Source organism: Haliotis rufescens, unplaced genomic scaffold (assembly GCF_023055435.1).
Source record: "Haliotis rufescens isolate VD_foot unplaced genomic scaffold, xgHalRufe1.0.p SCAF_1, whole genome shotgun sequence".
NCBI lineage: Eukaryota > Metazoa > Mollusca > Gastropoda > Lepetellida > Haliotidae > Haliotis > Haliotis rufescens.
In genome coordinates, this window is record NW_025963779.1 from 22,874,094 (window position 1) to 22,899,470 (window position 25,377).

General features: G+C 39.1%; 2 protein-coding genes across 4 annotated transcripts; one reads left to right on the forward strand and one right to left on the reverse strand.

Annotated features, from left to right (window-relative positions):
• Positions 1–1,600: 1,600 nt before the first annotated feature.
• Positions 1,601–14,036, reverse strand: LOC124131590 (26S proteasome non-ATPase regulatory subunit 14). The gene is made up of 11 exons (XM_046494957.2): positions 13,959–14,036; positions 11,446–11,516; positions 10,427–10,501; positions 8,235–8,354; positions 7,933–8,003; positions 6,906–7,056; positions 6,002–6,109; positions 5,242–5,316; positions 3,843–3,968; positions 3,428–3,490; positions 1,601–2,038 (listed from the first exon to the last, which is right to left on the reverse strand). The coding sequence occupies exons 2-11, from the start codon at positions 11,491–11,493 to the stop codon at positions 1,940–1,942; spliced, it is 936 nt and encodes a 311-aa protein (XP_046350913.1). The 5' UTR covers positions 11,494–11,516; positions 13,959–14,036; the 3' UTR covers positions 1,601–1,939.
• Positions 14,037–17,731: 3,695 nt separating this feature from the next.
• On the forward strand, positions 17,732–24,091 carry LOC124131591 (claudin domain-containing protein 2-like). Of its 3 annotated transcripts, none has more exons than XM_046494959.2 (3): positions 17,732–18,203; positions 21,967–22,104; positions 23,048–24,091. In XM_046494959.2, the coding sequence occupies exons 1-3, from the start codon at positions 17,996–17,998 to the stop codon at positions 23,191–23,193; spliced, it is 492 nt and encodes a 163-aa protein (XP_046350915.2). In that variant the 5' UTR covers positions 17,732–17,995; the 3' UTR covers positions 23,194–24,091. The 3 variants fall into 3 exon arrangements, with proteins under 3 accessions (XP_046350915.2, XP_046350916.2, XP_046350914.1); XM_046494960.2 differs by having other exon boundaries at positions 17,732–18,185; XM_046494958.2 differs by lacking the exon at positions 17,732–18,203 and adding an exon at positions 20,097–20,727.
• The last annotated feature ends 1,286 nt before the right edge of the window (positions 24,092–25,377 follow it).

The following is a 25,377-nucleotide window of genomic DNA, read 5'->3' on the forward strand; positions in this document are numbered from 1 at the left end:
TTATTTCACATACATGCATCAGGATTTTTATATTTTGTTGAAATTTGAAATATAAACGAAACATACGGCAGACTTTATGATTATGCAGGTGGTGCCTGAGAACCAAGACTATTATTTTTTTTTAGCTTTAAAATGTTCTGCACATAATGTTTGTTTGTTGTTTAATGCTGCGGTCAACAATATTCTAACTATATAATGGCAGTTTATAATTAATCAAGTCTGGACCAGACAATCCAGTGATTGACACAATGAGCATAGTTCTATGCAATTGGGATATGATGACATGCATCAACCAAGTCAGCGAGCCTGATCACCCGATCCTGTTAGTCGCCTCTTTATAACCACCATGGGTTTCTGATCAGCTGTCAGAACAAAGATCAGCTTTGAAAAATGATTGCCAGACGTGCAAACACTCCAACACCTGAAACAATTCATGGACTGTTGTGTACAATTTGTCAAATTGTTATTGTTAATTTTAAATACCTACAGTGACACGAAATCTCTCTTCTCTTGCTTTAATACAGTATAATACTGACTGGTAGAACTCAATGTGAGGCTGCCAATATGTCTGTCTGTGATTTGCAGACTTAGCAACAGGTTTCTGCAGACACATAATATTTTTGATCGGCCCAGCACAGGGACCCTAAGGTCAACAACACAAGTCCAGGATCTATTAATCAGAAACAAGGCCCAAACAGCCAATGAAATCACAGTTTACTTGCACCGGCCACCGGAGTTGCTGACCAGAAGATTAGAAATTGTCCGCATGTTGTACCATTGTAAAGACCCTGTACCACCGTCAACACATTGGCATTTGGCTAGAATGTGTCAATGTTATTTGGTGAGTGGAAACTGGTCTCAGATGAGACCATATTCACCATGTTCACTCTCGGCTTTCTGGAAAGGCATGTATGTGTCTGGAGGCATTTTAAGGAACCCAGTGCTAACGCCAACACAAGCCAACATAAAAGATTTTGTTGTTGGTCTGTAATGATATGGGGCAGTATCACCATGACTGCTCGAATGCCACTGCATATTGTCCATGGAAGGGTCACTGGACATCACTCTGCCTCTGCTTGACGTGCAATATTGTCACCTCTTACAAGTAATAGTATGGGGGATCAAAGCAAAATTTGTCTCAACACTCCCACCTAGTCACATTGAAAACAGTTCGGTCAATATTTGTTGCTGGGTATTTCAAGTGAAATCATAATTCTATCCAACCTTCTTCATTTGTAATTGGGTGAGTGAGTGAGTATGGTTTTACGCCGCTTTTAGCAATATTCCAACAATATCACGGCAGGGGACACCAGAAATGGGCTTCACACATTGTACCCATGTCGGGAATCGAACCCGGGTCTTCGGCATGACGAGCGAACACTTTAACCACTAGGCTACCCAACCGCCCCTTTGTAATTGGGAATATGGATAAATCTTCTCACCTACTTATCTCCAGGAGTTGTTGTGACTTTCCCTGAGGGTAGACTCATCACAAAATCAACTGCCAATAGGATATTGAACATGTTACAATGACACCAAGGTTTACACACTGTTTCTCATGACAAGCTTTGCTTAAATGTAAAAGAACAAACACACTTGATGTTTTCATTGACATAATTTTTATACAAATGAAATGAGCTTAAGCAATACAATGGAAGGTGACAAGAGCACATAAAGTAGTATATACAAGGAGATTAGCACTTATGTGCATCTATTTCTTTCCCAATCCAGACACCTCAAATGTCCATGCCACAAGCAATATTCCATCTTTTACAATAAACTGGGCTGGGTTTCCTTTTGTCTTGACATCATACCAGAGGAACAGCAGTTCACCCATCAAGTGTAAAGATGAGCTTGCTGTATTTCTATTTCACAAAACATTAATTTTGTGTTTTTTTCTGTGACTGGAATTGGTCACTCCACATGATGGTATTAGTGTCTATTTGAATACAACTGTATGTAACATGGAGCCGAGACACTGCACAATGTTCTTGGTCATCAGGACATCTACATGCTCTTCTAAATGACGCTTGGGATCCTGCCAACAAGACAGACATTGTTAGAAATTGTTATTTTGTCAAAGGTTAAAAATATGATGACTTACCAGTATCCAAATGCACTTTCAGTCTGATGACCTTACTTTGGGACAACACATATCAATCATGGCTATCTTCATTTCTTGTCTAACAACATCACATCCTGTTTGTTTTAAAACACACGCTTAATGTAAAATGTAAAATGGAAAGTTCTATGCCTCTAGCTGCAGCTTAATGAGAAAGTTATTGACACTTTATAATGTCGCTTCCTGTTTTCAAATGCATTAACAACTGCATGTTTGTATTGAAAAAATACCTATTACTAGTATGAGAAGCTACTCTTACGGAAACTGCCTGTGACATCCCAAAATATTCATTGTGACCTTGATCTTTGATAAACATTGACTTCCATTCAAGTTCCCCTGGTCCTCACAAATTTGAGAGGACAAATCATCTGACTGTTACAGTAAGTCCAACTTGATGAGACAATTACAACTAATCTGTCTGTTTGTATACAAGAGCTAACAGTTTCAGGTAAGTCTAACTTGTTTCCGTGGAAACGGGAAAAATAAAATTGTATAAAATTCCTAAATAGCAAAAGGCACTACTACTTCAGCCCCTGATTAATACATGTACAAGTTGCATAAATAAAATTGAATAGTTTTTTTAGTTCTGTTCCAGAAATGACACCTACCCGTTTTAGCTGAGTCTAACTTGTTTCCAAGGAAATAGGGAAAACTAAATTTAAAAAAAATCCTAAATAGCAAAAGGCACAAAATCCACCACTGGTAAATACATGTATCAAGTTTGGATGAAAAATCTTTCACAGTTTTCAAGTTATGCTTTGGAAATGAAGTATGGATGGACAGACAGATGATTACTATATGTCCTGCATTATATGTCGGGGGCATAAAAAAGAGCACAAAGATGCGAGGAACCATTTCACTTGTTCCCGGGCCATTTTTTGGAGAAGGCCATTGAAAAGATGCCAGTCTCTAACCTCAGATAAACATCCTTCCCAGATCATAGGGCTTGTAGGGGAAAGAAGCATGGTAGTCCTGCGATGGTGGCTACATTAAATTTCGTGGAAACCTCTAACATTCTGCTGAGGTATAGACTTGCAGCATACCGCCACAAGAAAATACAACTGAAAGATGCTCAGCATGACCACTTTCATATTCCTATGAACAATATTTGCTGCACTCGTGAAAAAGTATGACTTCAACCTATGCATAATATCAAGGGAGGTGATCCGTAGAAAAACATGATCTCGATATTACCACAGATGTATTAACTATATCTTTACAATAACCAAATGTTATTAATAAAGAAAAGAACTGGTAGTTGAACTGGTAGGCAGGGACTCTAATGAAGTGTAATTGAAAATTCACCTGTTTTCCAACATTTTTTATAGCAAGCTGTTCTGGTGTCATACTTTCTTCTTCCTCTAAAGCCTGAAATGAAAACAATGAACTCAATGAAATCTTACAATTGTAAAATCACTCTTGGTGAGAATTTACACAAATATTGCTCCTCAGATAGAGCTATCAATACTGCAGACACTTCAATAACTTTTTGAATCAGCTATTGGTCAATGGGTACAGTGAATCAATGTGGTACAAAGCAGCAGAAAACAATATCCAGGTTTTCACAGTGGCTTGTAATAACAGAGTCTGGACCCTACAAACTAGAGATTGACAAAATGTGTAACAATCTACATTGTCAGGGGAAGACAGCATACAATCCACCAGGTCTACATTGTGACCACCTGATCCTCAGTTTAGACAGCAAATATAGTAATCTAACCTTAGAGTAGTTCTTGGCCAGATCCAGCATCTCCTTGACAGTCTTCTCATTGAGGCTACAGTGAGTGTTGTAGTCCTGCAGCATGAGGCCGTCCACCCAGCTCTTCTTGTGCAGGTTCAGCAGCATCTGCAGCCAGACAAAAACACAGGCTCCAGTGAAACAAGATGTACTGAATTACAAGCATCCATCATGTGGTCATGGTCATCAAGGAATACTGACAGGTGTTTCAGCAGAAACAGGTTCTCGAGAGAATTGGCACAAAATCAGTGTTCATTTCATAGGGTGACATCACATCTTTCTAAAAAATGACGCAAGCATGTTCACCCACATGAGGCAATTGGGCTCAAACATGGAGGAAATATATACATCAACATGAATAACTTTATGACATTATAATTTGTCAATGTGCTTCTTTTGCCAGTCTTTGGAAGTGAGCAGTGTGCAATGCGACAAAGCAAGCTCGATCACAATGCATGAGACATTAGACTCTCATTACACTGAATGAAATATCACTGTAAGGAACTTTGTTGCAGTATCTGACATGAAAAACAGGCTGTTTGATAGACTTATTTACTAACAATGTTATGATTGGCTTAACCAATATGGGCAAAGCTTTGTTTCTGTATGTCAGACAAATCAGAAATAGTGGTAGTGTCAAATGTCAAAGACGCAATTGAGTTTTGACTGACACAAAGTATTGCAAAAGTTGACGAATTTTGCGATGGGACATTCGAAGGCACACTCTACGGTTCATGAGTTTGATGATCAGCAAACCAAATAGTAAGGGAAAGAGCAAGCTAATTACAGCCTTGTTGTCATGATGGGCAAAACATTGTCCTGGACCGACCACTCTTTCCAAGAGGAGTGGTTGGTTTCATTGTTTGGTTGCTGTTTGACCGAAATAGGTAACCAGTGTCTGTTGAATGTGCATTCAAGAAATCAAATTCGATAACAGGATAATTTGTAAATATTTCTGAAAACGCACCCTTACAAGCCATGCTGAGAGTAAGGATCACCAAGTAGTTTGTGGCTACCCTTTTGAAATGACCTCCCCTTTTATGAAATGACCTCACTTTTTTGTCAACTTGACTGAACACAGCAAAATAAGATATGATCATTCCTAGTTTCGTTGAAGGTTTGTAATTCATCACGGTCAAACAACTGGCTGTTTTCATAGACTAATCACAAAGGTAATTCACAGTATCTGGATACAACTCTGACAATTGGCAACTAATTTCTGGTATTGCTCAAGCATGCATCATGTATCTTACATGATTACATTGTGTTCAACTGACTTGTTACATATGTTTTGAAATCAGGCCTTCACAAAGTAGTTCTGAATATAAATAGAGCACAATGGATACATAGCACGAATGGTGCAGTAGATAAAACTACATACCTTTTGTTCTAGTTCATTCTTGCGGTAGTTGATGGCAATGGAATAGTAGTGTCTATTGAGTCCATGGATCAGAGCCTAAGAGAAAACAATCTTCCTATTACATCATACACAAATTCAAACAGGAAACAAAAATACAACATGATTTCTGTGTGTTTCTACTGAGCAGAGCAACCACAGGAACAAACTAATCATTCAACTGAGTGCTGTCAAGCCAGTCCTGGCTACAACGAGGGCACCAATATCTCACTTTGCCTAAAGTCAGTCCCACAAAGGGTTTCTAAAAACAAATACTATTCATATATTCATTCATGAATCAGGAAAGTTTATACTAACAATGACAACTTAAATGTGATACCCTCATATCCTCCAAAAAACAAATTAGTTTTCTTGTCTAATCAGGCATAAATAAATACAGTAAACTACGTTTATAATGAACTATGGTTGTAAGGAACTACAATTAGTGGTCCCTTTGAGTTCATCATAACTGTAGTTAACTGTATAACTGGCCCTGATGAATTTTCACAAGTTGTTAGGTTGTCCATTTTCCAAGCCCAGTTCCCGTTCTGATAACATGTGATGATTCCGCAAACAATTTGATATTGCAGTGAGTTAGAATACTGACTGTATGGTGAATATCATGAAAATTGCATACCACTTGTAAATGACTACAAACATAAGAACCAATCCAGTTCAAGACAAATACTACAGGTAGGTTTGACACCCATAGCCAACTGTCTCACAGCACCCAGTACTCTTGTACCTGTATTGAAGGCTTGTTGAGATGGCCGAGATTGGATGTAGTCTGACGAGGTTCCTGACCCAGAACCATCATGTTTGGGTTGATGAGACGGAAAGCATCAATGACAACCTGTTAGAAAACATCATTATTTTAGCATTTTAATTTCCAAAGAAGGGAAGGTCAAGAAGTGTGTATTATCAATTAAATGCACAGCAAAATTGCAATCAAGCAACTTATATCATACAAATAGATCAGCTTCCACGGTCACTGGTGCATATAGCCTGGTTGGTAATTTGACAGAATTTTACACAAGAAGCATAGAAAGTCCCTGGGATCATAAGGATTCGTGTACAATGAGAGGTGGGTTTGATGCTGCTTTGAACAGTATTCCAGTTATATCACGGCGTGTCAGGTTACTGTGGGAGGAAAGCCCGAAGTGAAACCCACGAGCATGTGTATGGTTCCGACAAACCTAGAAACATAATCGGGGCGAAATGGGATTAGAGCCCACAATCATAGGTTTCTGGGGTGCCCAAGGGACACAACTCTGCACAACGAATTGATGACAGGGCCACCTGTGCCCCCTGGCACAATGGACTAATAATGCAAGATAACATTAAAATACTAGTTGGTAAACCATCTGACAAAATCATGACCTGTTGCCTTGATATTCAAGACAAATGAATAAGAGTCGGATCTATTGTGTCGTCCAATCAAAGCAATTCAGTTGATTTACTGGATTCAAAACAGGTAGCTGTTCACATTAAGGTCATGGCCTTGGCCTTTGCAAATGCTGACATACTGGATCATAATAAATGACAAGTAATGAAATTTGACGTCACCTCATCATGTTTTTAAAATCTGCAAAGGTTCAAAGAAAACAAAGAATCAACAGTTTGCCTGGTAGCAGACTGAACCCACTGACCTTGCCCTTCACACTCTGTATGGGGTCTACAACAACTGCAACAGCTCTCTCGGACAGAGCCTCAAAACTCTGTTGTGTGTTGATGTCGACACCTGACAACCAACAGCCGAAGCCAGGATGGGAGTGATACCATCCAACCACCATCTCAGGTCTGTCAAATACAAAGACAAAATACTCTTTGACATTACATTCCAAGCTGAAACCAAAGTGTCAGTGAGCTTTCAAATGATCTCTCAAATCATGGTAGAATATGTTTGTTTTTGTTTGTTTATTTGTTGTTTAACGTCGCACTCAGCAATATTCCAGATATATGACGGCAGTCTTTAAATAATCTAGTCTGGACAAGTCAATCCAGTGATTGATATCATGAGCATCGATCCATGCAATTGGTATACGATGACATGTACCAACCAAGTCAGCAAGCCTGACCACCCGATCCCGTTTAGTCGCTTCTTACGACAAGCATAGTCGCCTTTTACGGCAAGCATGGGTTGCTGAAGACCTATTCTACCCTTGATCTTCACGGGTCTGGTAGAATATGAACAGGTCAATTTATATCATAAGAAAACACCTACACTGTTATGAATATGACATCACTCTAGAACATTAGGGAATAATTAAGCAATAGATGACACTCTTGGCTTTAGGTTAAAAACTCTATTCCCCCATTTTCTTGAGCATAGTGCACATTTCTTTCCAAAACATATGGCTGAGTAGAGGGTGTGTGCATAATACATGCCAACATCGACTTTTGATGTTTTTCCCCAATGCAAAGACATTACCTAGTGTATGTAACACTGGAAATACAATGTCAACAAATCTGTATTGAAGTATGCAATTAAATCCTGCTAATACACTAGTTCATTTCGTATCTACCTAATCATTTTATTCAAAACTTCATTCCATATTATTTACATTAATTTCAGCAAAATCGTGTGAACTGATAAGCAGATCGCACCAACTCATTGTTAGTTACAGCAACCAGGAAACGTCATCAAAAAGCTTTTTGCATTATGCCCAAACTCACCTCCCTGTCTGTTTCAACATATCCAACATCTTGGCCTGGAACACTGGATCTACTGCCTCTACACTCACACCCTGAGGTAAGGAAAGACAAGCTTTAGTCCTTAAAGTCTTATCAATTAGTAGCATCCATTACAATGAATAGAGTCACCTAAACTTAATGTATCATCAGAATGAACATTGTATTTGCATGGACTTATTGAAACACAAGCTCAAAGCAATTGGTGACTCATTTCTAACCATGCTAATAAACAGGCCCTTTTTACTGATGATTGACCACAACCTGAAGGACTTGTTGATACTCACTGTTCCTGACTGTGGCATGGCAAACACATCGATGACCCTGACAGTGTAGTCATCCACAAACTCCCCCAACATGAGACCCATAACCTCCATTGGTACACCAGCTCGTCCATGCTTCAGCATCTGAATAGAGATATAAGATATGGAATTGTAATTTACAATTTTGTTTGATGCATGGACAAGATAGAACTATTCACTGTTTATTAATCACAGATGATGTTTTCTTTTCTGCAAAATCATATCTATCTTAAACATGTTGAAGATGATAGGTCAAGTTATCCTTGTCAGTGGACACAAAGTGTGTAAAAGAGAGACTTTCTATCTAATCTGTCTGTCTGTATACAAGAGTAGTCATTGAGCTATCAGAACAATTCCCATGGAATTGGGATTCGGAACAATGTATGTCTTTGTCAGGTACACACCACTATGAACAGAGTCAAAATCAAACCTATTGCCATGGAAACAGTAAAAAAATTATTTTTTTAAATCCCTGAATAGTAAAAGACACCTGTTGACAACCTACTCTTTTTGCGTGCAAAGTTTCATGAAAGAATACCTATTAGTTTAACAGATATGGTCCAGACAAAGTTGAAACACACCACTATGAACAGTCAAAGGCAATATTGTTGCCATGGAAACAGGAAAAACACACCCCAAAACCCAAATAATTCCTAAATAGCACAAGGGACCACTTCAGCCACTAATTAATACATGTAACAGTTCTTCTCCGGCAACGACACCTACCTCCGTTTCAAACAAGTCAAACTTGTTTCCATGGAAAGAGAGAAAAATTAAAAAAAGAAACATTCCTAAACATTCAATTTCAGCCCTTGGTTAATACATGTACCAGGTTTGGATGAAAAGTCTTTCACAGCCTTTAAGTTGTGCTCCAGAAACGACTCCCCCCCCCCCCCCCCCCCCCCCCCCCCCCACCCACCCCCACCCTGCAATAATATTTTGTTTATCGTCTTCCAGAAAATTAATTTTTTGATTCCAAAAGTAAAACCTTATAATGAAAATTCACCCTAACTACGCAGGAATGTTTCACCACCCCTTCTAATTGTGACTCAAAAAGCAGTTTCGAGTTTGCAAACTATGAATACAAAATATTTGAGGTCACTAAAATGCTTTATCATAAATATATGATTAAATACAAAATCAACTTCAACAGAAAATATTTTTTAAAGCTATTTGAAGCGAAAGAATACACAATGACCAAGTAACAAAAATGGTGCTTTACAAAACAGAACAGTCTCTTGATTGACGAGTTAAAAGAGAAAATTACAATTACAAAACATTTTCAAGAGAATACAAAATTACAAGAAACGATATTTACTCCATAAAGGACCATCTGTCATTATTTCAATATTTGTCTTGTCAATGTGGAACTAAAGTAAACATGGTAAAAAGGAAGTCAACAATTTGTGTATCACTACCAGCCAGACAAGAACGATAAAGGGAGACATTTTGGCAGGGAGGTAACTCTTGTATGACAATAGATCTGTCAAAGTGTTACATTCACTGTAGTGTAATATCAAGTGTTATATTCACTGCAGTGAAATATCAAGTGCTACTTTCACTGCAATGAAAATATTACTTTTCTCAACTTCAGAAAACTCAGTCTTTCATACTGAAGTATATAACAAAATGGGTTACTCAATTGAACAAACAAGTTAATTTGACAGAGAGAATTTATGGATGTCAACTTCTTTATTATGAGGAACACACCTCAAGTTAATTTGTTTTTTTTGGCATTTCAACAATAACAAGACTTAAAGTGTAGATAACATGAGCTAGACCAAGCTAGTCCACAATTCCTTTCACAACAAGTACACATCGTTAATAATTAAACAGATTAAACATATATATATATATATATACACTCCACATTAGAATAAACTTTACAATTCATCCCTTAGTATTGGACTAGAACTCATGCCAATAACCAGAGAAATCACTATTTAACCACTGTACACTTGCACAAGTTGCAATTATTGAATTCCTGACAACAGCACATTGAGAAATCAAAATGCTGAATAATGCCACACATCAGATAAGTTAAACACAACAAATTCACAAGATAAGAACAGAAGGACTTCATAGCCTTCTAACAATGCAGATTCATACACTGAGAATTATGTAAATATTTTCCTGAATGACCAACATTCTCATTGTAGAAAGATATGCCGTCTTACCTTAAGCAGTGCCAAAGAGGATATGTAGACTTGTTCAGCCGTGTCTACAACAGGGGCATCTGATGGGGTGGCACCCTATGAAAGAAACAACATTCACTTTGTTCTTCAATTCATGAGTACAATCATCATGGGTATCCTAGATGCAGGGTTAGAACTTAACGCAAATGCTTTACCATATTAACTAGCCCGGGTAAAGATAAAATGACCCTTGTAATGATAAAACAATGGGAAAATTTGGAAATTTGTACTAGCCCTGGGCCTAATGGGCTTCTGTTAATTCTTAGCCCTGTAGATGTGGATACTGCTACCAGTGTCGTAAACTAAGATAGCCATCATTTTAGCAGAAAACATCAAAGACTCAATGATTCCTATTAATTTTGAAAACATGTTACAAAGTCAGTCTTAATCCTTAAGAATAAACAACTGATTAGAGTTTGAAAACATCCTGACATAACTCAATAAGTCTGAAGCTACCCAGCAGTACACTGTGTAGTAGAGCTTGACACTGTCACTAGTGCCAGTGTTGGTCCAGGGAAGCTGACAGCATATTAAGATTTTGAATACTGTTGAGACTATGGCATGCATGGGGTAGGAGTTCACTTGGTTCACCAATTAGCCTTCCAGAATAAAGGGGTCTATAGGAATGGTTATCCAACTTTAGGACATGAGTACAATTATCATGTTTATATCATAAAATATGACAAAATGATAAACATAATCATTTTACTTTAGTGATACATGTACTGAATGTTTACAAAACAAAATCATTTAGAGAGACAGGTTTCCTGATTTGATGTCACACAAGTATTGTGCACTGTGACTAAGCATGCGATTATTGCTGGGGTTGGGACAACTTCAAAGCTACCACTCATGAGGAAGATCAAAATAATAAATGCTAATATGATCTCAGGGCAGTGGAGATTTCTGATAACCTGATGGTAAACATGGTAAAAGTCCCTGTGAACACAGAAAACATTTAGCCCAGACAACAATAATCAAAAGGTTCTCTTTATACTTACTTGACCAAGCCCCGGCATACCACCACCCAGTCTTAATAAGCGATCCATTATTCTAGAGTTACTGGTTAAGCCTGAAACACACAAAAGAAAAACATCAAAATAATATGCACTTGGAATTTAACAAAGACTGGATGATGTACCATATCCTTTTTGAATTTTAGGATATGTATGTGTATGTGTTTATATATATATATATATATACATGTATATATATATGCTTGTGTACATGCGTATATTATGGTATGCACATGTGTTAGTGTCTACATTTCCGTATTATTCAATTGAAACCACTGATTTGAGATTTGAGATCTCTCTTTGAGAATATAATGTGTGTGTGTGTATGAGAGTGCTTGTGGCGTCCCTGTGTGAAAGCGTGTAAATGGTGTTTGTATGAGAAGTGTGAATGGCTGTTGTTTTTATGATAAAAAAAGGGGATTCCATCATGTAATACATATATATTATGTATTAAATCATTTATTATCACCATGATCACTAGTAATATCAATCTCACACTACAAATGATGTGCAAACAGTTAATGTATTAATAAGCATTATATCGTGTACAATGTATCCTGAACCCTGAATAAAAAAATTATTACCAAAAAAAATAAATAATATGCACAATAAATGAATCAACGTATGCAGCGTTTGACACAAGTGCCTGCTTGTAGGCCTGTGGCAGGTAGACATCATGATGGGCCCGTAGTTTTAAATGTGTATGAGTCCTTATGGCCTGCAGTAAATTTATGTATTAATTTATTTGTCACAATTGCTGCAGTTTTATAAATGTTACAAACTGAAAGATATTTTCATCAGAGCTTATTGCAAACTTAGAATTTCATTGCACAATTCAAATTTAAATGTATGTTGCAGGTCCAGAGACGGTGATATTGTGAGCTCTATTTGTACAAACTGTTCATCCGGAGAAGTAGAGGGTAAATACCATGTCTTCCTCATATGTGAAACACATTCCCATTTAAGGTATAAATTTCTCCCCATGTTGCAAGGTATTTTTAAAGAGGTATTTTCAGTTAATGACAAATCTGCTAAACTCTGAAAATCCTGATATGATCCATGCTGTTTCTGTATTCTTAAAACATGTCTTTATAATGAGGAATGTGTAACTTGATTTAAAATCTAATCATGTACATCACCTGACAAATGTTAATATCCAATCTGCATTATACTTTGGGCCTTGATGCCTAAATTCTGAATTGAGTCTGTCCGTTTTATAAATGAGGGCTATGGTCCCTGATGACAGACTGGAAATTATGTTTTCTTAAAAAAACTAAATGTTTGTGTTGCTATCAAACCAAGCTAACCTCATGCCTGTGACTGTTAACAGTGTTATAAAATAAAAAATAATCAGTTACTCCCTCTATCTGTGTACTGGAAGCATGGTAGGTATGTGTTACTGCTATATTATAAACTAAATAATAGTCAAGGATAATTATTATTCACATTAATTCATTTGAATCATCAACATGATCAAGAAGGTAGATAATCCCCAAAGTGAAAAATATTTGTGTTTTAGGATGGTTAGATAATGCAACGAAGCCTCTGAAAAAGATTTGTTGTACATGTAAACTTGGTAAACATGGTAGATGATATTTCTTTCTTTGCCATTGGTGCTGCAAATGCACAAAAGTTGAACATGTGTGGAAAGTATTCAAATTAGATATCATAATTTGATTATGATGTTCCATCTGTCAGAGATAAAGGAAATTTATGCAGTCCTACTTACATGATTTACTTTTACTACCATACTGTATCATGACCATACCAAGTCGTTATCACTTTTTTCAATGTTATTTACAATGTGCTGTGAGAAGATTTATCCTGTTTAACATACATATATTATCTATAATCAGTTCATTATCCTATGATTAATCATGTTCACATGGCTCTTCTTGAACATACTCAACCAAATACACTGTTATTTCCAATTGTGATAATAATGTAATAAGCCATGTATGTTGTATGTCTCAGTGTCAATGAGTGAGATGGGTTAAATGATGCTCTGAAAATGCTGCAGAGTCTTTTTTGTATCAAAAAATGTCAGTGCGTGGTAACCTCATATTGTTCATATAGTCTATGTACTCAACTAATAACTAGCCTAACAGGACACACAGCACTCGCTAGTTACAATACCTATCCTCCAAAAGACCTTTTAGTCGTATTTGCTGATTATCGTGATTATACGCCGATATGATCATTACCCCCAATTGGTGAAAAGTGTCTAGTTATGTGCACTACTGTACGTTCAAATGTATTACTATAACGAAGGAGGTATTTTCTCATATGGGTTCAGAAGCATGGGAATAACGTGAGCGAAAACAGAAGGAATCAGCGAAAAGTAAAATAATGGCCACTTTAAGGGGGAAAAACTGTTAATATTCAACCGATTTTTTAAATACCATACAAAATGAATGAATGTGACCAGTAGAGGTGAATATCAACTGCGTTTGTACCAGATGCAAGTCTAATTATCAACAAACATCAACAACACTTACAGTAAATGACAATGCAAGTTGTTACAGGAACTCCTGTGCATTATGGGTATAAGGGAGCGATCATTGAATAAAACTGACTGGGCGCCTGTCTAAACAAGTCCTTTACGACGCATTACTTGTTCCGCCTATTGAGAGTGGAACTAGTTTATGCTTTACCGTGCCCACATTCTGTGCAATGGTCACTCCCTGATTAACTCAATTTCGACGCCTGAGAACCATTATGTCAAACTCCACTTTTACAAGTTTTGAGTAAACAATATTTTAAGAGTGCTACATAATATTAACTTACAAAACAATATGCATCTATTTTACATAAAACAAACAAATACAAATACATTTAAAGCAAAAGTGATTATCCATCTTCTCATTTACAGATAAGTGTTATGTTTTATGTACCAAAGAAGTTAAGACATTTGCTTTCAGATCCATACCGTTCTATCTCTATTAGTAAATCGAAGTGGCGTATTCTCATTATTCTGGACCACAGTTTTCACCCAAAGGAGAAATCGCATACTTCTGACAGCTTATTCTAATGAAGACATCAACTTTTTATCCAGTATTTCAGCTGACAGTTCACAAAGTTCACCTCTAATGTTCACATTCTACAGTTCAGAAATGATAACCAAATGGTCCTATCTCCAAATCAATGTAACTATGTGGTCCTATCTCCATGTAACATATTTTAAGAATTTGATTGGACATGGACATAGAACATTCAGGTTCGATGCCACTTATGAGTTTTTGGACACAGGCGTCTTGAAAAACTACTTTCCATCAACTGGGGCTTCATGAAATTTACAACCATGTTAAAAAAAACCACCCATTTGGAAAGAAAATGTAAAAAAAATAATTTTTTGTCAAATGTGGACATAGGACAATTTGGTTCTCAGGCGACGATATGAACTAGTTGAAACTCAGCGGGTGTGTATTGAAAACTGAGGTTAGCCATGCAAGCATAGCTAGGACATTATCCAACCGATTCTTTTATTTCAAACGATTTCAGGTCACGTACAATACTCATAACATTGTTAAAAAGCGCCTATCTTCAAGTGATGTTTGCACAAGACGGTGTAATAACTGCTGACCGGTTTAATAACTGCTGACCAGTGCAATAACTGTTGACCGGTGTAATAACTGCTGACCGGTGTAATAACTGCTGACCAGTGTAATAACTGCTGACCGGTACATAATGATAATCAAGTACATTTATTCTTTGACTGACCCAAGCCATGTTGAGTTATTATCTAACTTACTCGTACACAGATATTTCAGAAGCAGTTTCGTACTTCTGCTAGTGCAACTTAAATACCGATGCATTCTGTAAAAGTATGCGACATTCAAAATAATGTATGTTTTATATTATTGCAATGAAACGGAGGCCTGTAAATAAATGATTCTGGACTGGACAAACCATGCAGTGATATTCAATTCAATTCGGTTTATTTCGTAAGTGTAGGCCATCGGCCCATAGTTACATTTGTATTACAATGAACGTGATGTACACAGCTGTTATTGTTGTGACAATAATGTACTACGAAGTGACATCGCTTGATAGATATAGATAGCTAGACGTTCAATTAATTTACAATCAGTTGTAGACATAATGATATTAAATTTTTGTATGGTCGGATATTCATAAAATGTCTGTGGTAAGTGATCCATGCGTATCTTGTTATAACCGGAGCAAACTAACAAAAAATGAAACTCGTCCTCCACATACCCAGCATTACAAACACAAACCATGGACAAACCATGCAGTGATAGAATGTTGATAGTTTAGTAATTTGTAACTAGAAATTGTACGTCTAGAGCTAACAATAATACGCGTTGCCCGAAGAATGCGCTGTTTATATGAATCTGATATGGGGCAGATAGACACAGCTTTCTCCAGGCCCCAGGTAGAGATAAATATATGATTATGATTATTATTGTGATTATTATGTACAGATTAAAATAAAAAATGCAGCAAAGAGGGTTTGGGTGATCCTTGCAGTCAGGCTGGTTATGCTCATCATCAGCTCAGGGCCCTAGCCCCCTCTACACGCAGCCCAGACAGCGAACGGGACTACTCCCAGAAAGCGCTGCCTAGTCGAACCCACCCAGAACCTTTCGGAGAATGTGAAGACTCCCCAACACTGCAGCCTTCTGCATTACTCAGATTGTAAGAAGGGCTGTATTCCTGACAGCAAACCCGGGTACTCTCCCAATGTCAGTCAACATATTGGGAGGTACCAAACCTAAGGCACCGAGATCAATGGGGAATCGGACAACTTGGTACTTGGGATGCAGGCGTGACATTTCGAACGCGAAGTCTGCACATTTGCCATCTTTTTCCTGAATCTTGTCAATCAAACTGGTGTCAAAAGGGACAGAAAATTCAATAATATAAATGATTTCATTGGATTTATCAAAAAGAACAAGATCAGGTTTGTTGGCCTGGATCGTCTGAGGCTGTATACGGGCCTATTCCAACGAATTTTGTATTTATCATTTTCCATGATTATGATTATGATTATGGTTGGTTGGTTTGTTGTTTAACGCCGCACTCAGCAATATTCCAGCTATATGACGGTGATCTGTAAATAATCGAGTCCAGACCAGACAATCCAGTGATTGATATCATGAGCATCGATCCACGCAATTGGGATCGATGACATGTATCAACCAAGTCAGCGAGCCTGACCACTCGCCTTTTACGACAAGCATAGTCGCCTTTTACGGCAAGCATGGGTTGCTGAAGACCTATTTTACCCCGGAATATTCACGGGTCGATTATGATTATGATTATTTTTATTATTATTATTGCATACATACATACATACATACATACATACATACATACATACATACATACATACATACATACATACATACATACATACATACATACATACATACATACATACATACATATAGTTGAATTCACTGATTATTTGCAAAAAGAAAATACTTCGTTTTTTCCTGCATCTTTAGTTGTTAATTTTAGATCAGTATTTACGTATTGTTTCATTTAAACAACAAAGAATCAAGGGACAGATCTGTTTAACTGTTTAACTTGCAAAATAAGTACATACAGTCAAGTCTCGTTAATCCGACACTCGTTTATTCGACAATCGGCTTTATCCGACACAAATGATTGGAACCGATTTAATCAGTGTTATTTAGACCCGTTAATCCGACAGTCTCGCAACTCCGACTCCGACACACCTAATTTGCAACGAAATGCTGAAATCACTCATTAATCAGTCTCGTTAATCCGACACTGTGATCAGCGTACTCCGTGGTCATCTGCCCGCGAGTACACACACCCATGTTTTGATGCAAGACGAGTCGGCGAGTAGCTGCATATTTCAATGGCTGCAAAGATAAACTTGCTTAACAATAAACAAGTAAAGTTTTAAATACACAAAACAGGATAAAACACATGCCTAGATTACCTCAATCATTGGTTGATGCATGCTATACTATCCCAATTGCGAGGATCGATTTTCATGATGTCAATCACTGGATTGTCTGGCCCTCACTCGATTATTCACAGACAGCTGTCATAAGATGGAATATTGCCGAGGGCGCGTTAAACAAAGAAAAAACTTTCTAGATTTAAGCATGGCGTGTTACACGAGTGTAACCACCAGTGAAGACGTCTCCTATCTCCCAAACTTGTCAAGTGTGGACAAGTTGCTCCCCAAGAACAATCGTTATGACCCCTCAACAAGGCGATAAAGCGATCCCTTTCAATCGTGCATTCAAAACTGGTCAAGTCGCCGTCTCCAGAACTTCGGCGTTTTTTCAATCAACCTGGTTCCCGACTCTCTTTGCGCGACGTCAACTTGTGATATTAAGAGGTGGATCCCAGCTCAATTTTTAATGAGCTCAGACAATTAAAAATATTCAGCTAAAAATACATAGCTGTTACCCTGGACATGCATGGATTTGGAGACAAGGGTCCCCTCAGAATACACTACCGTTCATCAGGTTTCAAACACATCATACATAACAGTGAAATAATCTTCCGTATCGTTGAACTTTTCTGAGCCATGCTTGGGTATGATTATATAATACCCACGCCTTCTGCACGTGCACGAGTTCTTGTGTGGGTTATAGTCTTGGGGACGGCTTTCCATATAGTGGCCGTCGTGGCCCCGTACTGGACATCGCTTTCTGGGACACATACCGGCATCTGGAAGACATGCTCGGATATCTCCGGATGCTCCCCTCTCTCAGAAGGCAAGGAACTGAATGAACGTAGGTATATTTCACCGATACACATTCGTGCAGACTTCCACCCACGTGTAGATAGACACCGGGTACCATGTGGTCCACAGCTACAAATGCTTGTTGCCAGAAGCGATCGGGTGGTCCAGCTAATGGCATAGGTATACCGTGTCAACGTACCGATTAATGGATCGTTGGTCATAATGCCAATCACTGGATTGTCCGGTCCAGAATCGATTATATACAGGCTGCTGTCATACAACTGGAATATTGCTATGTGCGATGTTACCCCCCCCCCCCCCCCCCCCCCCACACACACACACACACCCAAAGATTAGCTTGATAAACAGCAGAAACAATGTAGCTTTTATGTCAGGGAGACAACACATGACTAGACGTAGACGCGCACACATGTAGTGTGAGATTAACATTATCTGAACGAACGTCGAGCTGTTGTGTACTAAGACACTTTCATGTAGGCTTCCATTTAGGAGGTATACATTGGGTGTTGCAATTTGCATATTTTTGCAATCTGAGAAGGCAGTACATTTTGTTTACAGAGACACCCCGTTAGGTCGGAAACCCTGCATTTCGAACGATTGATGTTTGGAACGACTATTTACACAGAAATAACACCGTGCCAAAAAATCTTCAATTTCGGAATTTGTTAAAGTTTTCACTGGGAACGGTGGTGACTGGAATAACGTCGTTTCACTGTACTATAGTCAGTGGAGAGTACATGTTGTCCTTGGATTGGTTTGCCCCTCATTATAACGCTACACAAACAAGGTGAGATGAGGTGAAATGGGGTTTAACGTCGCGTTCAAGATTATTGCACTTATATAGCGACGTGCATGGTGTACGTGTGTGTGTTTGTGTGGCTGCTTGTACTAGTCCGGACTGATGCCGATTTATAGTGCTAGCTCACTGAGATACCATGTCGCAGTTTAACATGAATACCCAACTCAGACACAGTATACTGACTCCGAGCCGACAAGTCCTTGTTTTAGCCCTTTAATGCCGAGCGCCAGACAGGGTAACAACAAGTACCATCTTTTAACGTCTTTTGGTATGACGCGGTCGGGGATCGAACCCTGGACCTTCCGCTCTCCGGGCGGACGCTCTACCACTAGACCACGGAGGCGGTCCTACACAAACAAATGATCCAGAAGTAGGCGTGGCCTCAGCTAATCAATGCTCCTCTGTATAACAAATTGGGATGTTTAATACATGGGACGTGTAACACATTGGAAGGAACTACTTAAACTATGTGAATATATTACATTACACTATCGGATTGAATTGTACACACGATGCGTACACTTTTGAATCCTATATCATCCCGGTATCGCGTATGTTTTGAAATAACCACAGAAGGCGTAGTAACATCTGTCACAATTTGTATCATATATTACCACCAGTTTGTGAGGAGAATAAGTGCTTTAATTAAGTGGCCAAAATTATACTGTTTAACAGATACGTCCTGGCGCTCGTGAAGGGAAAATACTAATTATTTACAACACCGAATCATAATACCTGAAACACACTTCTACCTCATGACAGTAATATATGTACATTCATATGCATTTAAACCACGCACTCATCATTCCTGTAACAATTTATGAATGTGTTGGGGGTTGGGCGTGGGTGCCTGTGCGTGCGTGTGTGCGTGCGTGTGTGCTTGCGTGCGTGCGTGTGTGCGTGCGTGTGTGCGTGTGTGCGTGCGTGTGTGCGTGTGTGCGTGCGTGTTCGCGTATATATGTGTGATGGTATGCGTGTGCTATGACATCATGTGACCCCGCGATGTATCTGATATACATGAATGTTCAAAGAGACTTAACCCGACTCACTCACTCATCTGTTGAGGACCCTCAACGAGCGAGAAACATCATCATGTTATCAGTACTACTCACATTCCAAACTGATATCACTATTCCCAGAGTCCACAGTGCACTAACTGGATATAATACATTTTGTCATACCAAGAACAGTAGCAAAACAGACGCAGGATTGTATATCGTTTCCTTCACCTGGGATGGTTCTTTGCATGAGACAAGTGTGACCCAGACACAGACATTATTAAGTTCTGAGTCAAAGTAGTACAGGCCCCCGATGCACACAGCAACAAGGAGTCATCTACAGGTGATTCAACAGGATGTGACATAAGCTGGGTTATCTAATGAAACTGTCAGTGGACACTGATCACTCCCCCTTACAGCAGCAGCCGAGGATTAAGTCACTTACCCTCAAGGACTGAATGTATTCACTCAAGGGAAAGTCAATCCATCTTTGATTGTCAGGTCATTCCAGCCCTACAACTGTGAGATTAAGAACCATTTAGACATGTATGCCTATTATAGAAGCATGTCCATACCAGCCACCCCAGGGGGGAGGTTAGGATCGCTAACTTTTATCCTGGCCCAGTGTCTCCACATAGCAGGGACAGCATCGCCATATTGGAGTCGGGATGAAGGTTTCCACTCGGGCATCTGGAAAGACTGCTATAAGGGAAAATGTACCTCTTTCTACGACGAAAATATGATAGATACATGGCGTGAGTAGTGTTACGACCGTCATATCTCCTCTGCGTGATTTCGAGTGAGTGAGTTGCATTTTACGCCGCTTTTAGCAATATTCCAGTAATATTCCAGCAATATCACGGCTGGGGACACCAGGAATGGGCTTCACACATTGTACCCATGTGGTGAATCGAAACTGGGCCTTCGGCTTGATTAGCGAACGCTTTAACCACTAGGCTACCCCGCCGCCCCGCGTGATTTCGAAGAACGAGTGAAGTTGATAGTGTCATGTTTTTGATGTTTCAAAAAATAAATAATGACAGGACTATCAACACTCTGTGCACATGTTCATGATTGTTCTGAGACATTAATCCCTTACAAGGCGATGAATTCGACATTGAGCTGATACTAAGTCGTAATTCTCGTATACAATATTTCATTTTTCATTTTTTATTACGTGTCCGTATTGTTATCTATCTTATAGTTGTCCGATTTTCGATTACTCGTAAATACGACGTAATCATATGCAACCATCGCTGTGGGATTAACGGGACTTGACTGTATATTGGGACAATGGACATTAAGAGTTTGGGTATTAATGATAACACGTCCTTGTAGAAGATGTCAAAGCACACATTAACACCGTGTCAACCTGTCGTCCTTGATTTGTGTTATCTTAGATTGATACAGTGCTTTGAAACGGAGCGCGTCACCGATAACGTTTGAGAGATAGGAGATCAACACAATATTGCTATCAATAGCGTCCAGATTGTATTATTAAATATTGAGGAGGCACGGGTGGCCCAGTCGTCTAAGGCGCCGCGATTCGCTGTGCAGAGTTGCGTCCCTCGGACACGCCAGAAACCTATGATTGTGGGTTCGAATCCCGGTTCGCGCCGATTATGTTTCTAGGTTTGTCAGCACCAAACCCGTGCTCGTGGGTTTCACCGAAGTGGTAAACGTCTGAGACCTGCATCACTTCGGGCTTTCCTTCCACATTAAGCTGACACGCCGTGATATAACTGGAATACTGTTAAAAGCGGCGTTAAACCCAACTCACTCACTCACTATTAAATATTGATATAATCTACAAACGCTATACCTGGGTTATATTTTACATGTCGTATATATGTCGTTTATCATCTAACAAGCAATATGTCGTCGCAACCTCGAGTTAACTCGCTTGCTCATCCTTTTTAATATTTTTATCCTGTCTTTTCTTGTTTGAACACTGCATCTCCGAAGTATATTCACCCCGACACCTTGGGTTGCAGAATGGCTGCGGGCAGTGCAAGCAATGGCTGTCCTGGGAGTTATCATTGCCTTATTTGGAATTATCACTTCCATCGTGCATCTTCGTACCGGTAACAAGAGTCTTCTGACCATTGCAGCCTTGTCGGCAATAGGAGCTGGTGAGTGGAAAAAAAATAAAATTCCAGTGATAGATGGTTTCCAATAATGTGGCGATGTACAGCTGATTCAACGTACAAAGAACTCACAAACCAGTGAAAATTCATAGATTTATCGCTCCCAGTAAGCTCTGTGTCCTCGTTCCTGTTATTGTAAGATATGAATAATTATGAAGACTCTCCAAGTTTTTAAAACGTCTCATTCGTGAGTATTTCATTTTAATGTTTCGGACATAACAAACGAACACAAACTGTGCGACCCTTGAGCTCAAAGAAAACATATTGAATTGATGATTTAAAGCTCATTTCTAATTAGACTTACACTCACAGAGATAACAGACACGTGATCATTTCTTCAAAACCATCTTCCATCGCTGTCCATGCAGATTTGCGCCCTTTAGGGGTGCAAAAATCCTATTATCTTTTTATTCGAAACCTGATAATGGTTTGTCAACATGAAAACGTTATGCAAATTGTGTGAGCGGTGGGTGTTTCCGGTACCCATCACTCGCAAACACCCGGAGTCATCACTGATTTTCAGCGATCCATTCATATACTTTGAGGGGGCACGGGTGGCCCAGTCGTCTAAGGCGCCGCGATTCGCTGCGCAGAGTTGCGTCCCTTGGACACACCAGAAGCCTATGATTGTGGGTTCGAATCCCGGTTCGACCCGATTATGTTTCTAGGTTTGTCAGCGCAATACCCGCGCTCGTGGGTTTCACCGAAGTGGTAAACGTTTGAGACCTGCATCACTTCGTGCTTTCCTCCAACATTAAGCTGACTCGCCGTGATATAACGAATACTGTTAAAAGCGGCGTTAAACCCATCTCACTCACTCACTCATATAATTTGAATCGTTACTTTCCCTTTGCGCCAAACGGAATCTGTTTCGGCGGATAATCTATACAGGTTATACGTGAACGTTATATATTGACGTCTGTTGTAGGCATACTTGTGGTGCTGGGTGCTGTCATCTACGTGGCTTTCAACGACTCCAGCGGTCTCTACTGGGCCTTCTGGTTTGAGGTGTCCGCCAGTGTCATAATGCTGTTCTCAGGGGTAGGACTGTTCACAGAACTGTGCAGAGGATAGCAGTGAAGTGGGAACTCACACTTCCCAGGACACACATGACATTCTCTTTCGGGATGTAGCTGCAAACCTTATTTTCTGAGAAAATTCAATGCGTTTCTGTTGGTGATGTATTCGAATAGTGATCGCTGAAACATTTGGTAAATAGTCCGTCTGATTTGTAAAGTATACGAATTCAAAACTGCCCTACGACAGAAAGAGTTTCCCTTATATTCCACACGCTTGAACGGGATGACCACTCCACATCAACAATCAAAGGGTGTAACACAGGCACTATGTTGGAAATGAACCGAACAATTTAACCCTATCGATATTTGATCATATTTTAAAACGATTGAAACGATGCATTTTTTGGCATTCTGTTTGACGTATTTTACAAGAGTCGAATGAGTACGACGCCAAACACGCACAAGCACTTCCCTTGGCTAGCAAACATTATGAATACCATTAAGACCCTGACATTTATTATCAAATTGTCTATGTGTGCTTGTCCAGATGACTTCTAGCTGACGACTGCACACCCCCGCCATACACACGTTCCTCCACTTCTGTGTGAGTTTACATGTATGTAGTATACTAACTCCCTTCAACTCACGACATATTCTACTTGGTTGGTGCTTGGGAATCCTAGTTGTAAAAACATTATGCTCAAATACTTGGGTTCGAGTTCTTAAATGGGTAACTCGTGAACAGCCCCCTTTTGGGTGTCCCCTGCTGACGACGGCGTGTACACATAACCACCCACTACAATGTCGAGGTGAGGATCATATGTTTGTACAATATTAATTAGCAGGGTTATAAACAGCGGTCAGACACGCGCACATCGCTTTTTGTAGCTTGATTGAGTTCTTATTGCACAGCGCAAAAGAGAATACTTGGGCATTAAAGATCACTGAATTTATTTTTCTTTATTATTTCTTTTATTTAATGCGAATTATAACTATTTTGCAGTACACAATATATCAAAACTGCACAGTTGAAAACCGAAATATAAGGTGTATGAATGACTTGAATTTTGTGTGTATTTGTGCCAAGTGTATTTTTTTTGTAACGTTAAACATTAAACCCCGCAAACTGAATATCTAATGTACCTAAGTATCTTTTTGCCAACAACGAGAGCATCATACTTACTAAATGAAAACAAGAAAAGACAGAAAATGTGATTTGAAGGTATTTTTAAACCATTATGCAACACGCCTCCACCCGTGTCATGGGCTCAAAGTACAGCCAAGGCTTGTTAAACTTACAACTGGGGATAATTGCCGACTCCCTGATATCAGCTTTCAAAATAGATGAAAACATCGATCTAATACCTTGAGATGTGTGTGCGTGCGTGCATGCATGCGTGCATGCGTGCGTGAAGTCTTCATTGAGCAAGATTGAAAGTAGTTCTGACTTAAAGTGTCATTTGACTCAATGATATTCCGATACCAATAATCCCAAATCAATAGCCATATCTCTATTCTATTAAAACTTCAATAATGACTTTTAATATTTGTCGAAATATGACGGAGGCCGGTACTTATCCTAGTCTGGGCCAGACAAACCAGTGATTGTTATTATGAACAACGATCCACGCCGTCGGGGTCGGATGGTACACAATCAACAGTCACCGAGCCTGACCACCCAATCCATCAGTTCGCCTCTTACGACCTATATTAAACCCCAAATACCCACAGGAGATCTTGCATGAGACATACAAATATAGTGCAAACAAATTGGTTATAGATGACGGAAGATGCCACAGTGAGTCACAAGATAAATCTTAATTCCTGATATTCAGATTAAGGTGCTACACTGTAACAGTATTACTACCGCATTACTATTGGCTTGACATGCAGGAACAGGCTTCTTCATCCCCACCTTTTCCTATTCATGAATGCCCAAAAAGATCCCACCTTGTGTCATGAACCAGTTTGACTCACCAATATCATCTCTAATTTCTAATGGTATCTAATGCAGTACACTTAACTAGTCCTGTGCCTCTGGCTTTTAGTGTATAGGATACTTTCGGTTTAATTGCATCACTTCTGTATTAAATGTAATTTACGGATGTCAACTTCTTTATAATGAGGAACACAACTTTTCGGAGTATATGCTTACTCCTTCATCAGGAATCATTGACCTGATGAAGCAGTAAGCATATACCCCGAAACGTTGTGTTCCTCACAATTAAGAAGCTGACAT

What these genes read in the sequence shown, in the direction of transcription:
- LOC124131590 (XM_046494957.2), bottom strand. Translation starts at nt 11,493, where the DNA reads ATGGATCGCTTATTAAGACTGGGTGGTGGTATGCCGGGGCTTGGTCAA. An exon ending in TGGCCAAGAACTACTCTAAG is followed by an intron (nt 3,491 to 3,842) that starts GTTAGATTACTA and finishes TTTTCATTTCAG; the next exon opens with GCTTTAGAGGAAGAAGAAAG. An exon ending in TAAAAAATGTTGGAAAACAG is followed by an intron (nt 2,039 to 3,427) that starts GTGAATTTTCAA and finishes TCTTGTTGGCAG; the next exon opens with GATCCCAAGCGTCATTTAGA.
- LOC124131591 (XM_046494958.2), top strand. Translation starts at nt 20,517, where the DNA reads ATGTATGCCTATTATAGAAGCATGTCCATACCAGCCACCCCAGGGGGG. An exon ending in AAATATGATAGATACATGGC is followed by an intron (nt 20,728 to 21,966) that starts GTGAGTAGTGTT and finishes CTTGGGTTGCAG; the next exon opens with AATGGCTGCGGGCAGTGCAA. An exon ending in CTTGTCGGCAATAGGAGCTG is followed by an intron (nt 22,105 to 23,047) that starts GTGAGTGGAAAA and finishes CGTCTGTTGTAG; the next exon opens with GCATACTTGTGGTGCTGGGT.